Raw genomic sequence first — 15,681 nt, 5'->3', positions numbered from 1 at the left:
AAAAAAAAAAAAAGCGGTCTAACCTATCCCCAGGGCGGACCCCAACCGAAAGGCGCTAGATAGACTAAGGCCAAGCGAGATAAGGAAAGCTGTTAGCCCTATGTGTCAGACCTTGTCACGTGAATCTTTCTCCAATGAGAATAAAACTGTCCATTTAATAGCACGTTTTTATCTGCCACAAGATTTGAGCTTGTGACATGGGCTTAGATCACACTTCGCACTTGAGCTCTTACTACTAAATCAAAGCTCTTCTATTTTATTCTCTAAGGATCAATTTTTTAAGTGGATTAATACCATTGTTTCTGTGCTCGTGATATCATCTGAGTAGCAGATCTGTGTGTGGCATTACTGTGACTCTGTGAGTGATTATATGGTGCACAAAAATAGCATACTTGCAAGTTTGCATAGTCTAGGTGCAACTAAATGAAAATAAGACGAAGGGCAATGTCATCCACTCCATGCTGCTTTAAGAATCTGCTGGCTCCAAATTCAAATATTGCAATAAATGTTCGTTCATATAGGGGAGAATGAGATCTCCCATAGCACTTCAATGTCTCGTTCAGGTTTCTAGTGAAATGGTAAGTAGCATTGCTGCCAAAGGCAGCACTAAGAAAGAGCTGTTGTTACGTACAAAAGTTAGAAGGTGAATGTCTCGTCCAGTTTTTGTTGCAAACGATTAACAGACCAAAACGTGGGTGCTGAATGTCTCCACAGTGAGTCTACCTACCGGTAAGTCCTGCTGAAGGTAATAATAATGGGTTTACATTTCATTTAAATGTAATTTTTACATGAATTTGATGGAATTCAACAGTTCTACAAGCACCAAACCACACAACGTATCCGACTATATGGAGAACAATCTGAATAAACTACTTTTACTTGCTTTGCTGACAGCACCAGCAATTCTAATAGATGGCATTCATTTCCTCCGATCACTTCAATGAAGGATCATTATTGAAGCAGACCTACCATTATAGGCAAGCAACCAGATGGGCGATGTGGAAGCAGCTTATTGTGACCTCCATCCTTTACCAGAAACAACCCTTTTGACAAGTACAAGCTAAGTCAAACCTGCCTCCCTCTCCCACCGCATATCCTCTGAGAATTGTGAGAAAGCAGATCGGGGGTCACCATCTGATACAGCAAAGTAATATTGGGCAGTTTCACCATCAACTTGCATGCTTCTCCTTAGGGAGTCGATCACCCTTTTTTTGCTTCTCTCTGAGGTCAATCTATTTAACATTGTAGTGAGCTTTGGATCAGGGCCACCTTCAAGATACAAAACTGCCACTTCCCTTTTTGCATGTATGTCCAGCTCTATATAGCAAGTGCCATTGATGAGGCAGTCTGGATTGCTAATAGGAATGAGTAACCTGTCCCTCGAGTATATACCATGGTCACTCATCATATTGTTCAGTCGTTTTATACCCATCACCTGCCAATTAAAGGAAGTTCTTAACAAAGTTGCTTCTTAAAGAAGCGAGAAACCCACATCATTTAGAAGCAGCGATTATTAGTTTAAGAGAATAAGATCAAGTTATGGCTTGTCCACTGAAAATTGTAATAATATCTGAAATTAAGGCATCTCATAAGTATTCAGGCCAAGTTGGGTGCCTTCACTAATCCAGAGGGTAGCCTGTCCAGCCCACGAGCACAAGCTGTCAAGGTCCCACCAAGATTGGAGCATATATTCACATCAAGTGTTGCAGTTAGGACTCGAACCTGAGATCTCCATTTGGCGATCCCTTACGGAGTAGCAGTTCAAGTGACCTTTGAGGCTATACTAGTCAGCATAAACAAAAAGCTCTCCTATTCCCAGTTTATGGAGAAGCCAATATTCAGTCTTCTGGCGAGTACGTTAGACTGCATAGTGGAACTTCCAACTACATATTTGGAACTTCCTCAGTGCCAAATACTAAAGCACATCCATGTGGCAGGGAGTTGTGTATGAGATGTGTGGAATAATAGCTACATGGAAGAAACAATATTGTCCGTGGAAGGGCGATTGACACTAATCAACAGCGTGATGGGTAGCAAACCTACTAATCTAATGTCTCTTATCCTATGCCATTAGGGTAGGGCATCCTATGCCATTAGGGTAAGGCAGAGAGGCCGTTATAAAAGTTGAGGACGGAGACTCAGATAAGAGGAAGGTACATTAAGTCAAACGGCGAAAAGCTATAGGCTCGAAGAAAAGAGGTATAGTAGGGATCAAGATTTAGAGATCTCAGAATAAGAGGTTATTTATGAAATGGTTATACAGATTCAATGCATAGCAACAAGATAGTCTGGGAAGAACACATATAAAAGCGAAATATGGTATAATGCTGAGATGTGTATCGAGCCAGTGAACACATCATATTGAGCAGCAGCATACAGCATACTAGGAACTTATGGGATGAGTTCTACGGAGTTTGGTTAAGTTAAAGATAGATTGCAGAAAGAAGAGGTTTTGGCAGGACAGAAGGCACAAGAAACATTAAGAGACACGTTCCCAGATCTATTTACCATAGAGTCAACAAAGATGCATATTTTGCACGATACATTTCTCCTCATATGGGATGGTAAAAAATTAACTCGTTTTTCAATCTCGAGCCCCAAAACCATCCCATTATTCTTCTTTCCGTTCATTTCCCCTTTTCAATTGGCTCCTAGTTTTTCAACCTATGGTATTCTTTTCTCATTGTTTCACACACAAAACATCTTTCATCTGTACACCTTTTAAACTCAAGCACTCGCACACCAAAAGATGTGATTTTTTATAGTCTTCCTGTTCTTTCTTTCACCGGAAAACATTTTTATCATTCACCTTGAACTTAGCAAAGAAAAATATGACCTTAAATTACCTTAAATTAAGGATAAAAAACAAAAACTACTCCTTCAAATTAAAAATAAAATAAAAATATATATATATATATATATACACATACATGCATAACACATACACATATAAATATATACTCCCTCTGTCCCAATTTAAGTGTCTTACTTTCTTTTCTGGTTTGTTAAAAAACGAGTGTCTCTTCCTATATTTAGTAGGCTAACAATTTAAACATGCTACATGACAAGTTTAAAACCACAAGATTGAAAGAACATCTTAGTCCATCACACACATCTTTAACTTAGGAACACAACAGGATTCAAAAGTCTCTTTTTCTCTTTCTATTCCTTAAAATTATGCTCAATCAAACTAAACATTCAGCTAGCGTTAAGCCATAGACTTTGAATCAGATTTTGAAAATTTATCTTCAAAATATTTTCAAACACCAAAAAATTTCACTTCCACTGACAAAACTTTCAAATTCTTTCTAACTAAAATGCATCTCCAAACACAACTTCAAGTTCCAAAAATCACCAAACTTCAAAAAGCTCAAATTTTCAAGTTTCAACTTTAAAATCTATGGCCAAACAGAAGCACTTAATTAGAAAGCTGTAACAACCTTGGACCTAACTCACACCCCCAAAAGCTAGTTATTATCCTAAAGCTATTTAAACCAACATAAGCCCACCGATGTGGGACATAACAAAAGCAAAATAGAACGTTGAATTAAGGATTTGTACTCCTTCAAATGAAAAACATCTACCCATACACACACACACACATATATATATATAGAGAGAGAGAGTATACATGAACGGAATACTTGACGGCGAGGCTAGCAACACTATCACCACGAACAATTCGATGAGAAATGGCGAATTTAGAAAGGCTATTATCTCTCCAGAAGCTTCCAGAAGAAGGATCACCAACAACATCCTTAATCTTCCAAGGATCCTTAAATGCCTTTGTCTGCAGTTCACGATCGGATGCCACGTAGTTCCAGATCCTACACACACACGCCGCACGCGCCAAGTCAGGGAGCGTGAGTCTCTCCATGATAGCGCGTAGTGTATCGTGGCATATTAAAGCTGAAAAGTGTGAATTCATCGGAGATAACACGGCGGTGGTGGAAGAAGGTGATGTTTGATCGGAGTTGTGGATATGGGAAGGATTTATTAGTGGTTGGAGAAGCGGTTCGTCATCATCATCACAGCAACATCCCATGGTTAGCTGAGCGTGGTGTGCGCGCATACCATGTATTTGGATAATGTGTGGTGGACCAGAAAATGATCAAAATGGTCACATTAGTCTATACCACGCAATTAAAATAATGAAAATAGAAAAAAAAAAAATTTAGTTGTCTTATATATTATGTAACCGAAATAGCTCAATTTCTTTTACCTAAGTCTTCTGCATAATCGAAATAGTCCTTAATGTTGGAATCATTTTAATCCTAAATCCTCTAAGCGCATCAAAGGCTATGTTGGCTAAGCGGTATATTTGGATAAAAATAGTCTTAGAGCCTGTTTAGATGGGCTTAAAAAAAGCAGCTTAGAAGCTGAAAACAGTTTATAAGTAAAAAATAATAAAAAAATTAGGGTAGCTCAACTTATATTTTTTTGGCTTATTAGTTATTTTCAGCTTATAAGCTGCTTTAGATAAGCTAAGCCAAACGGGCCAAATTATTTTTTTGGGCTTATTTTAAACACAAAATGGCTTCTTTTTTTTTTTTGCAATTTTTTGCGCGGAGTGCCCTTCTTTTGAGCTGGTCTTTATAGTTTGCCCCTCATTTATGTCTTCTTTAAATTTTGCCCTTGCCGCCTGTTTAATGAAAGTTTTTGACAAAATTACCCTTACTCCATTAAAATCCTTTTTATTTCGTCATTTGCCCTTTTCTTTTCTTTTTTTGGTGTTGTCTTGTTAATAATTTTGGTTTTTATGCAATCTTATGTGTTTTTGGTGTTGTTTTGCTTATGAAAATGAAAGTTGTCTCTAACAGCATACTTTATTCTTTTGTAAAGTGAACTTCTGCCTCCTCCGGCATACTTTTCTAGTTCTTAACACTTGCGTAAATTTTTGTTTTGCTCATGAAAATAAAAGTTTGCCACTAACAGCATACTTTGTTCTTTTGTAACGTGAACTTCGGCCCCCTCAGGCAGACTTTTCTAATTCTTAACACTTGTGTACTTTTTTATTTTGCTTATAAAAATGAAAGTTGCCTCTAACAGCATACTTTGTTCTTTTGTAAAGTAAACTTCTGCCTCATCCGGCATACTTTTCTAGTTCTTAACACTTGTATACTTGATGTTTTGCTTATGAAAATGAAAGTTTGCCTCTAACAGCATAATTTGTTCTTTTGTAAAGTTAACTTCTGCCTCCTCCGGCAGACTTGTCTAATTCTTAACACTTGTGTACTTTTTTATTTTGCTTATGGAAATGAAAGTTACCTCTAACAGCATACTTTGTTCTTTTGTAAAGTAAACTTCTGCCTCCTCCGGCATACTTTTCGAGTTCTTAACACTTGCGTAAATTTTTGTTTTGCTCATGAAAATAAAAGTTGCCTCTAACAGCATACTTTGTTCTTTTGTAAAGTAAACTTCTGCCTCCTCCGGCATACTTTTCTAGTTCTTACCACTTGTATACTTGATGTTTTGCTTATGAAAATGAAAGTTTGACTCTAGCGGCATACTTTGTTCTTTTGCAAGGTGAACTTCTGCCTCCTCCGACATACTTGTTCAGAACTTTGCCTGATTATTTTTTGTCAATTGAAGTTACTATAATTTCAAGTCTAAGTCATTGAGCATTGTATACTAATCAAATGGAACGTATAAACTAATCAAAATCAGAACAAAGCAATAAATTTGATCAATTCTATGTTGTTGAGTAAAATTATGATTCGCAATGTTGAATCACAACTGAATATCAGTTGTTTAGTTCATAGAAGATGATTTGTTGTTATTTTCAAATATTAACAAATCTAAACTTAATAAAGCATCAAATTGAGTTGAATTACGTTCAATTGAAACGCTATATATTATGTATTTATCTTTTCCGATGTTGTAGCAGCAAAATCAATGGAGATTTCTCCGGTGAAATGTTGGAACGATGGAACGATTGAAAGGTTTGTTGTTGGAATGATGGATAGGTTTAATTGGATGTTTGGGGTTCGTTACAGACTTTCAGGTTTTTATATGTGATGGGTAGGGGTAGTAACGTCTTTTCGTATATTTTTTAGCTTAGAAGGGCAAATATTAAAGACCACGCATTGCGGGGGCAAAAATTAAAGACCAACGCATTTGAAGGGCATTCGCGCGAATTGCCCTTTTTTTTGCGCAGAGTGCCCTTCTTTTTGGCTCGTCTTTATATTTTGCCCCTCCTTTATGCTTTCTTTAATTTTTGCCCCTGCCGCCTGTTTAATGAAAGTTTTTTGACGAAATTACCCTTACCCCATTAAAACCTTTGTATTTCGTCATTTGCCCTTTTCTTTTCTTTTTTTGCTTCTTCGTTCCTCCTCTGTTTTGTGTCTGTCTTATCTGTTCTAAAATTTAGGTACGAATTTGAATCTTTTGCTCGTTTCAATATTTGTTTTTATGTTAAATTGTTGTTTGTTGAATTGATATCTTTGTCTTCGTCGTTTTTTATATTTAATTGATCCTTTATTATTTAAAATTATAGTGTTTTGTTAAAGTGTCTGTATGATTTTTTGAACTTTAGTTTCGTTCCCCATGTATATATTTTGGTTTTTTGAATGTCGTATTGTGAATGTCGTAATATGTTTTTGTTGATTTTGATATGCGCTTTGGTTTTCTCTTTGTTAAATCTTTGAAGTTTACTTACTGACTTTTCTAGTTCTTAACACTTGCGTAAACTTTTGTTTTGCTCATGAAAATGAAAGTTTGCCTCTAACAGCATACTTTGTTCTTTTGTAAATTAAACTTCTGCCTCCTCCGGCAGACTTGTCTAATTCTTAACACTTGTGTACTTTTTTATTTTGCTTATGAAAATGAAAGTTACCTCTAACAGCATACTTTGTTCTTTTGTAAAGTGAACTTCTGCCTCCTCCGGCATACTTTTCTAGTTCTTAACACTTGTATATTTGATGTTTTGCTTATGAAAATGAAAGTTTGCCTCTAACAGCATACTTTGTTCTTTTGTAAAGTGAACTTCTGCCTCTTTCGGCCGACTTGTCTAATTCGTAACACTTGTGTACTTTTTTATTTTGCTTATGAAAACGAAAGTTGCCTCTAACAGCATACTTTGTTCTTTTGTAAAGTGAACTTCTGCCTCCTCCGGCATACTTTTTTAGTTCTTAACACTTGTATACTTGATGGTTTGCTTATGAAAATGAAAGTTTGCCTCTAACAGCATACTTTGTTCTTTTGTAAAGTGAACTTCTGCCTCCTCCGGCAGACTTGTCTAATTGTTAACACTTGTGTATTTTTTTATTTTACTTATGAAAATGAAATTTGCCTCTAACAGCATACTTTGTTCTTTTGTAAAGTGAACTTCTGTCTCCTCCGGCATACTTTTCTAGTTCTTAACACTTGTATACTTGATGTTTTGCTTATGAAAATGAAAGTTTGACTCTAACGGCATACTTTGTTCTTTTGCAAGGCGAACTTCTGCCTCCTCCGGCATACTTGTTCAGAACTTTGCCTGATTATTTTTTGTCAACTGAAGTTACTGTAATTTCAAGTCTAAGCCATTGAGGATTGTATACTAATCAAATGGAACGTATAAACTAATCAAAATCAGAACAAAGCAATAAATTTGATCAATTCTATGTTGTTGAGTAAAATTATGATTCGCAATGTTGAATCTCAACTGAATATCAGTTGTTTAGTTCATAGAAGATGATTTGTTGTTATTTTCAAATATTAACAAATCTAAACTTAATAAAGCATTAAATTGAGTTGAATTACGTTCAATTGAAACGCTATATATTATGTATTTACCTTTTCCGACATTGTAGCAGCAAAATCAATGGAGATTTCTCCGGTGAAATGTTGGAACAATGGAACGATTGAACGGTTTGTTGTTGGAATGATGGATAGGTTTAATTGGATGTTTGGGGTTCGTTACAGACTTTCAGGTTTTTATATGTTATGGGTAGGGGTAGTAACGTCTTTTTCTTATTATCTTTTAGCTCAGAAGGGCAAATATTAAAGACCACGCATTACAGGGGCAAAAATTAAAGACCAGCGCATTTGAAGGATATTCGCGCCAATTGCCCAAATGGCTTTAAACTAGCCAGCCAAACACTCAAAAAAACTAAAAACTAAGCTGTTTTCAGCGACTTATAAGCCAATCCAAACGGGCTCTAAGGACCATTTTTATCATTTTCTCCTGTGTGGACTAATTCAAACAGCGTGGTGCAGTTTGGAGAAATTGTGAGAGAGTGAATTTATGTATTGGAAAAGGAAAAAGTACGATTAGAAATATCTGAATTTCAGATATCATGTCGGTACAATGAAATGTGAGCTAATATTACAAAATGCTAGCCATTTGATATGATTAGAAAATCGGCTATTTGAGTAAAAAGAAATGGTTAATTTGCAAAATTTCCTAAAAATAAACCTAAAGGACCAGATTTGTGTTGCACCAAATATGTTTGCGATCCAAATTCTACTCTTCTCCTTCAAACTGTTTTAGTTGCATAATTGATGCCAAATTCTTGATTTGTCACACAGTATTCCCTAATCTTGTTGACAAACTTGCTTATTTTAGAGTCTCAACTTCTTAAATTTTAACGGGCAAAAAAACTTATTCGTACCGGATGGTCATACCAAATCAATATAAGTGCATGCCATGTATTTGCATATAGATATTTAGCACTATAGTAAATTAATTCATGTTTTCACCACTTACCCAAATTCATGAGTAAATAATGTCTCGGAGGTCTATTACTCGGCAACAAAAAAGAGAAACTGGGAAATATAGAGAGGCATTAGCTTTAAAGATCCCATTAGAGATAGGCATAAGGTCGCTCTCCAGTGTCAAAAGCTGAAACTGGACACAGTGGTTAAGTACAAGTATTGCATTTTAGATTTTACAAAAAGACAAATGTAGTATCAGTCTTACTACACCTGATACTACATTACTATAACTGTTAACTTGATCGGATACATAATACAACACTCGTACAAAAACAAAAATTAGATAGCAGAAAAGCTCTGGCAGTTACCACTATGAAACTGCCGCTAGAGGCCAAAAAAGAAGAGGAATTTAATGGTATGAATCTAGTCTAGTCATAAAACTTGCAAACCAATCAAGACAGTACATTTTCTGGAAAGCAAATCACATGGCCCACCCCTGACCAAGCCCATATGCATCCATATATCCGGCATGAGCATGTCCATGGCCATGCTCATCATGACCGTCGTGGTGGTGATGGTGGTGATCACCACTCTGCGCTTCATCAAACATTTTCTGGACATGTTCAGGTACAGGTTCTTCTTCAGTTTGTTTCACAGACTTCGGCAAGGAGGAAACAAATTGATAGATACTTTCAGCTATCTCCTCAGAATTATGCTCCTAAAAATCAGCAAAAACAATGTTCTAGATCATCTTCAAAATACATAGATACTTAAGTGAATTTTATTTTTGTTGAGAAAGTGTCCCCACAGCATGTGTTGTACATCAGTGCAATTGCAACTTCAAAGAAAAAAATGGCGAGCCTTAGCTATTAAGAGGAATACATATAAATCAAGTAAAGAAAAGCTACTGAAAATTATTCAAGTTCCTTTGCATGAGTAAACAAACAGAGCATCCCGTTCTTCACAGCTTGCAACTGAAGCCATACCAAACAAGCATCTAAGAGATAGTCTAGGCAAACTACTACACCAACAGACAAGGCTGCTCTTTTATTTCTGATCAGGTAGAAACAAGAAACGCGCATCCTGATCATTACCCAACCCCTCCTTCCAGACAGGCATATAAGATAGACAGTCACTGAGTGGATATAAAAGGCGACTATAGAGGAAAGACTTAAATTCTTCAAACAATGTCATCCAGGACCGACAGCCCATTATTTTGGAAAGTTTAAAGCTCGGCCTTCCCAACTTATCAGGTGGACACCATGTCCAACTATGAAGGGAGACTGTTAAATTCATAAAGAGTATCTGCCTGCCTTTCATGTACATTCCAAGTATTCATGAATTGATCTGCTAATGAGGTTGGATGGACTATCACCATTCAAGACTACCATTAAGGGACTAAAGTACAGAATCACCAATTTCCTTTTCTTTTTTGTTAGTAAACCATGTCTGCTGTAGATTGCAAGGGGAAACTGCAAAACATTAAGCAAGTGTGACTGGAATACATCCGTGAGAGAGCGGCCATGTACGCCAAATTATGAACTTTAGTTTTTAAATTAGAGACTAACTACAGTGATATGACAAACAGATTATGCAATTAAATGAACGGAGAACAGAGTCGGTTATTACAGCATGAATAACATCGCGATATTAACTAAGGACGGCATGATCAAACACAGTTCTAGAATCAAGGAGGATTCAGCTTCAAGGCATGAGCCCCTATGGTTTAATTTATTCCGTTATTCGACTAGGGGAAATATAGCACATCATCCAGTTAGGGGATAAGAAGTTGTACAGACTAGCCAAGGCGAGGGAGAGGAGGGCGCGTGACTTGGATAAGGTGAAGTGCATCAAGGACGAGGATGGCAGGGTACTAGTGGAGGACGCTCTCATTAGACGGAGATGACAGTCATACTTTCACAAACTCTTGAACGCCGGAGGGGACAAAGATATTGTATTGGGAGATTTGGAGTACTCCGAGAGGTGTCGTGATTTTGGATATTGTAGGAGTATAAAGGTTGAGGAAGTTAAGGGTGTTGTTCGTAGGATGAGTAGGGGAATAGCGACCGGGCCCGATGAGATTCCTGGGGAATTTTGGAAGACTGCAGGCAGGGCAGGTTTAGAGTGGTTGACTCGACTCTTTAATGCCATCTTTAAGACGGCTAAGATGCCCGAAGAATGGCGATGCAGTACAATGATTCCATTGTACAAGAACAAGGGCGACATTTAAAGTTGCAACAATTACAGAGGGATCAAGCTGCTAAGCCACACTATGAAAGTGTGGGAAAGGATGGTGGAGATGAGGGTGAGGAGAGGCGTGTCTATCTCAGAGAACCAGTTCGGATTCATGCCAGGCGCTCAACTACAGAAGCTATTCATCTTGTACGGAGACTAGTGAAGCAATATAGGGAGAGGAAGAGGGACTTGCACATGGTATTCATAGACCTAGAAAAGGCATATGACAAAGTGCCGAGAGAGGTTCTATGGTGATGCTTGGAGGCTAGAGGTATACCTGTGGCGTACATTAGGGCGATCAAGGACATGTATGATGGGGCCAAGACCAGGGTAAGGACTACGGGAGGAGACTCAGAGCACTTCCCAGTGGTGATGGGGTTGCACCAGGGATCAGCTCTTAGCTCATTTTTATTCTCTTTGGTGATCGATGGATTGACGCGGCAAATTCAAGGTGAGGTGTCATGGTGTATGTTATTTGCGGATGACATAGTCCTGATTGACGAGTCTCGCGGGGTTAACGCTAAGCTGGAGGTTTGAAAACAAACTCTGGAGTCTAAAGGGTTCAAGTTGAGTAGGACCAAGACAGAGTACTTGGAGTGCAAGTTCAGTGATATAGTGCATGAGGCTGACGTGAAAGTGAAGCTTGGCACCCAAGTCATACAGAAGAAAGATAGTTTCAAGTATCTTGGGTCTATTATACAAGGAAATGGGGAGATTGATGATGACGTCACACACCGTATTGGTGCAGGGTGGATGAAATGGAGGCTTGCCTCCGGAGTGTTGTGTGACAAGAAGGTGCCACCGAAACTTAAAGGCAAGTTCTACAAAGTGGTGGTTAGACCAACTATGTTGTATGGGGCGGAGTGTTGGCCAGTCAAGAAATCTCATGTTCAGAAAATGAAAGTGGCAGAAATGAGAATGCTGCGATGGATATGTGGGCACACTAGGAGCGATAGGATTAGGAATGAAGTCATCCGAGACAAGGTTGGAATAGCCTCAGTGGAAGACAAGATGCGGGAAGCGAGGCTGAGATGGTTTGGGCATGTGATGCGGAGAGATCCAAATGCCCCAGTGCGGAGGTGCGAGAGGTTGGCCAATGACGGTTTCAGAAGAGGTAGAGGTAGGCCGAAGAAGTATTGGGGGGAAGTGATTAGATAGGCATGGCGCATTTCCTGCTTACCGAGAACATGACCTTAGATAGGAGGGTATGAAGGACTCATATTAGAGTAGAAGGCTAGTAGATAGTCGCGTTTATCCTTTCTTACGAGTAGTTATGTTGCTCTATAGTTTCTTGTCTCTTGGTTTCTGCGAGTATCTGTTGGTTTATAATGGCTTATTTACTTTTACTTTCATTGTTTCCATTTTCATAATTGCTTTGATTTGTTTGCCCGTATCTGACCTTTCTTATGCTTTTTCTTGAGCCGAGGGTCTTCCGGAAACAGCCTCCCTATCTAAGGTGGGGGTAAGGTCTGCGTACACTCTACCCTCCCCAGATCCCACGTTGTGGGATTCACTGGGTATGTTGTTGTTGTAATTCAGTTAGTAATTAAGGTCTTTTTTTCCTTGCATCTGCTTGATGCCATTAACGGAACTCCTTACTTCATAAAAAGATTTAGGTCTTTCTCTTGTCATAATTCAAAATTTTTATTAATAAGCATCAAGTAGGTGAAAGAAGTACCGTTTTGTGTATGACTCAATCCTGAGTCATCCAGAATCATCTATCCAGGTCGTCCAGCTGCTTTCATCACACAAAAAGTAAAAGTGAAACAAAAAGGACCTTTTAATGCTTACATATCTGTAATCTGCTTTAGTCATCTGGCCCCAAGACACGATTTCAATATTTTAAGTTTTCTTCTAGAGTTCGAAGTCTAAGAAATATTGAAGTAACTGATCTTCACCAGCTGAAAATTGTTTGGCATTATTATTCAACTGCTTTATGGCGCTGTCTCATCAGAATTTTCAAGATAAAACTATTTGCTTTAGCATGTAAATGAGAAATAAAACTATCACACATGTCTAACCTTCCACCTCATAATGGCATATTAACTAGAACCTATGACTTTTAGTACATCAAGCAGGCAGCAATTTAAAACAGTATCATTGGAGGGCATATATCTTTGATACCCACCTAAACAGATTCAAACTTATAGGAATTAGCATTTTCAGACAAATAAAAACGAATATATGTGTTCAAGATCCTCACCTGGGGCCATCTCCCACCGGAATGAGAGACAAATTTCGCCTGTGGGATTGAATCAGCAACTTGTCGTCCCTCCTCGGTCCACTCTTTGGACAAGGCATCAGACCAAATTACTTGCATTGGTAGCCCTTTCACCCCATCTAAAGCAGCCCATTCATTCAAATCAAAACTACAATTCAGGTTCTTCCCCATCCCTACAACAGCTTTTCTTCCATCCCTTCCCTTCAAAAGAATCCTATGACCCTCAGCCTCCAAGCTACCAACCGATCTCGAACAGCACTTTCCAAGTAGTCTCCTAAAAGCAAATCCAAATCCCAAAACAACATCCCTTACCACTGGCATTTCCAACACGCATAAAGGCAATGCTGTTCCACTCGGCGCACCATCTAGAACCACCACACTTCTAAACAATCCCCGGTTCTCCGAAATCCAATTAGCACTCAAACCCAATGCAGAATCATGCAAAACCAAATCCACAGGCGACAACCCCATTGTATCAATCACTTGTCCTAACACCTTTCCAATCTCTTCAGGACCCAAATCAACAGCCTTAACGACATTTCTTTTCGAAACCCTGATTTTGTTTTCCTCATAGTTCACATATCCCTGCTCAACAAGCTGATCAAACCCCCAAAAAACACCCTTTTCTTGAATTTCATTATACATATCCTTAAACCTCCTTACAACCCCATCATCCACATACTCTTCCTCAACAACTACGGTCTTATCCGAAAAACCGGAACCAGGTAGATCAATAGCAACAGTATGAACACCTCTAACACCCAAAAAGTTGACGACTTTTTGAAAAGCAAAAGAACTACAACCTAGTCCATGTAAAATAAGTACATGATCAGAAGACTTTGAGGGTCCTTCTTGAATAGCAAAAACTTCAATTTGTGGCTGATTAGGAGTAGTTTGAACTTTGATATTTCTCCCTTTAGAGTAGTGTTGCCTTAGATTAAAGGGCAAACTAAGGAACCATGTTTTAGGATCTTGTGGGTATAAAGAAGTGAGAATCATGAATATGAGGGTTATAAGAGAGACTGAAAGAGTAAAATAGAACCAAAAATGAAATGGATTTGTTGTTGTTGGTTTGGTGGGTTTTGGGCTTGTTGATTGAGGAGTTCTTGAAGTGGGTTTAAGGGGGTTTTGTTGTTTCTTTACTGGAGTTGGTGAGTCTGGTTCTTCAGTTATGATTGCCATTGTTGATGAGTAGAGCTGAGTAGAATTCAAGATTTGCAAATGGAGATCAACAAGTGTGAGGGAAAAGTAAAAGGGGTGGTGTGATAGGTGTAAAAAGCAGCTTTTTGATTTCAAAATATGGAGTATAATGGCAAATCAGGTGAAGAATAATGGAGAGACTGACACACCTTAAAAGAGAAATGGGGTATCTTCAGTGCAATTTGGTTTCTAATTTCAAAAAGAAAAAAAAAGATAAATACTTCCATTTTATAGTACTCTAGTAAGTACTCACTCAGAGTAAACGGATTGGCTTATAAGCTACTTATAAATTGTTTTCAGCTTTTTTGAGTGTTTGATTGATCAGTTTAAAGTTATTTTGTATTTAAAATAAGCTTAAAAAATAATTGAGCTCATTTGACTTAACTTATCTAACGTAATTAAAAAAAATAAGTTAGACCACCCTAACTTATTTTTTCAGCTTATAGACATAAGCCAATCCAAACGTGCTCTCAATGTCCTAACAGGTTTCGTACCTTTCACTTCGCACGCCTCTAAGATATATTTTTTGTATACCTTTGACTTTTGAGGTAAAATATCTGTAGTCTCTATTGGCCAATTTTTTTGAGAGTTAAGTAAGTATTTTTCTTCTTGGATTCCTAAGATATTCAGTAGTCCGTTAAACCAAATTTCTTAAAAGTTAAAAATATTAAAAATGTTTGTCATGATATAAGGTGTTTGAGAAAAAAATATCTATTTTTTAGCAATAGAAACAAATTTTCTCATATACTTAGTAGCGAGGTTATAAATTTCAAATCCTTTTAATAAGTGAAAACAAGATAAGTTTTATCTAAACGAGAATTTTTTTTAATGAAAAAAAGTATATTTATTAAAAGTCGCATCTTCTAACACTTGATATTTATATCAAACTAATAAATGCAAGATACATATACACACTTATCCTTAATCATAAATAAGTAATTTGCATTCTAACTTTAATTTTTATCTACCAAAGTTAAATTGCTTTGTTTGATGTAAACTTGGATAAGTTTTTACCTAAGAGCCTTTTTGGATGGGCTTATGCCTATAAGCTGCAAACAGCTTATAAGCTAAAAAAAATAAGTTGGGGTAGTCTAACTTATTTTTTTTGGCTTATAAGTTATTTTCCGCTTATAAGCTGTTTTAGATAAACTAAGTCAAATAGACCCAATTATTTTTTTGAGCTTATTTTAAGCACAAAATGACTTTAAGCTGGCCAGTCAAACACTCAAAAAAACTGAAAACAGCTTATAAGCAACTTATAAACTAATCCAAACGGGCTCTAAATACAACTCTCTCCTTATTTTTTTTAATTTTTTTGTTCTACCATCTCAACTCGCGCTCTTGCAAGAGATTTTTAATAGTGTATGATATATGTTTGGTGTACTTAA

The 15,681-nt window shown here is 37.4% G+C and overlaps 2 protein-coding genes across 2 annotated transcripts; both read right to left on the bottom strand.

Annotated features, from left to right (window-relative positions):
* Positions 1–740: 740 nt before the first annotated feature.
* On the bottom strand, positions 741–4,146 carry LOC132645912 (F-box protein At1g55000). The gene is made up of 2 exons (XM_060363168.1): positions 3,632–4,146; positions 741–1,435 (listed from the first exon to the last, which is right to left on the bottom strand). The coding sequence occupies exons 1-2, from the start codon at positions 4,070–4,072 to the stop codon at positions 1,061–1,063; spliced, it is 816 nt and encodes a 271-aa protein (XP_060219151.1). The 5' UTR covers positions 4,073–4,146; the 3' UTR covers positions 741–1,060.
* Positions 4,147–8,768: 4,622 nt separating this feature from the next.
* LOC132645911 (protein AUXIN RESPONSE 4) lies at positions 8,769–14,479 on the bottom strand. The gene is made up of 2 exons (XM_060363167.1): positions 13,076–14,479; positions 8,769–9,355 (listed from the first exon to the last, which is right to left on the bottom strand). Exons 1-2 carry the CDS (start codon positions 14,273–14,275, stop codon positions 9,119–9,121), a joined length of 1,437 nt encoding a protein of 478 aa, XP_060219150.1. The 5' UTR covers positions 14,276–14,479; the 3' UTR covers positions 8,769–9,118.
* Positions 14,480–15,681: the final 1,202 nt, after the last annotated feature.

Source organism: Lycium barbarum, chromosome 6 (genome assembly GCF_019175385.1).
Source record: "Lycium barbarum isolate Lr01 chromosome 6, ASM1917538v2, whole genome shotgun sequence".
Classification (NCBI taxonomy): domain Eukaryota; kingdom Viridiplantae; phylum Streptophyta; class Magnoliopsida; order Solanales; family Solanaceae; genus Lycium; species Lycium barbarum.
The sequence above is the reverse complement of the archived record's forward strand: the minus strand, read 5'-3'. Positions and strand labels throughout refer to the sequence as shown.

Excerpts from the sequence above, each read along its gene's own strand:
- LOC132645911 (XM_060363167.1), bottom strand. The coding sequence starts at position 14,275 with ATGGCAATCATAACTGAAGAACCAGACTCACCAACTCCAGTAAAGAAA. Across the intron at positions 9,356-13,075 it reads CCGGTGGGAGATGGCCCCAG|GAGCATAATTCTGAGGAGAT; the intron begins GTGAGGATCTTG and ends GCTGATTTTTAG.
- LOC132645912 (XM_060363168.1), bottom strand. The coding sequence starts at position 4,072 with ATGCGCGCACACCACGCTCAGCTAACCATGGGATGTTGCTGTGATGAT. Across the intron at positions 1,436-3,631 it reads CCGTCAAGTATTCCGTTCAT|GTGATGGGTATAAAACGACT; the intron begins GTATACTCTCTC and ends TTTAATTGGCAG.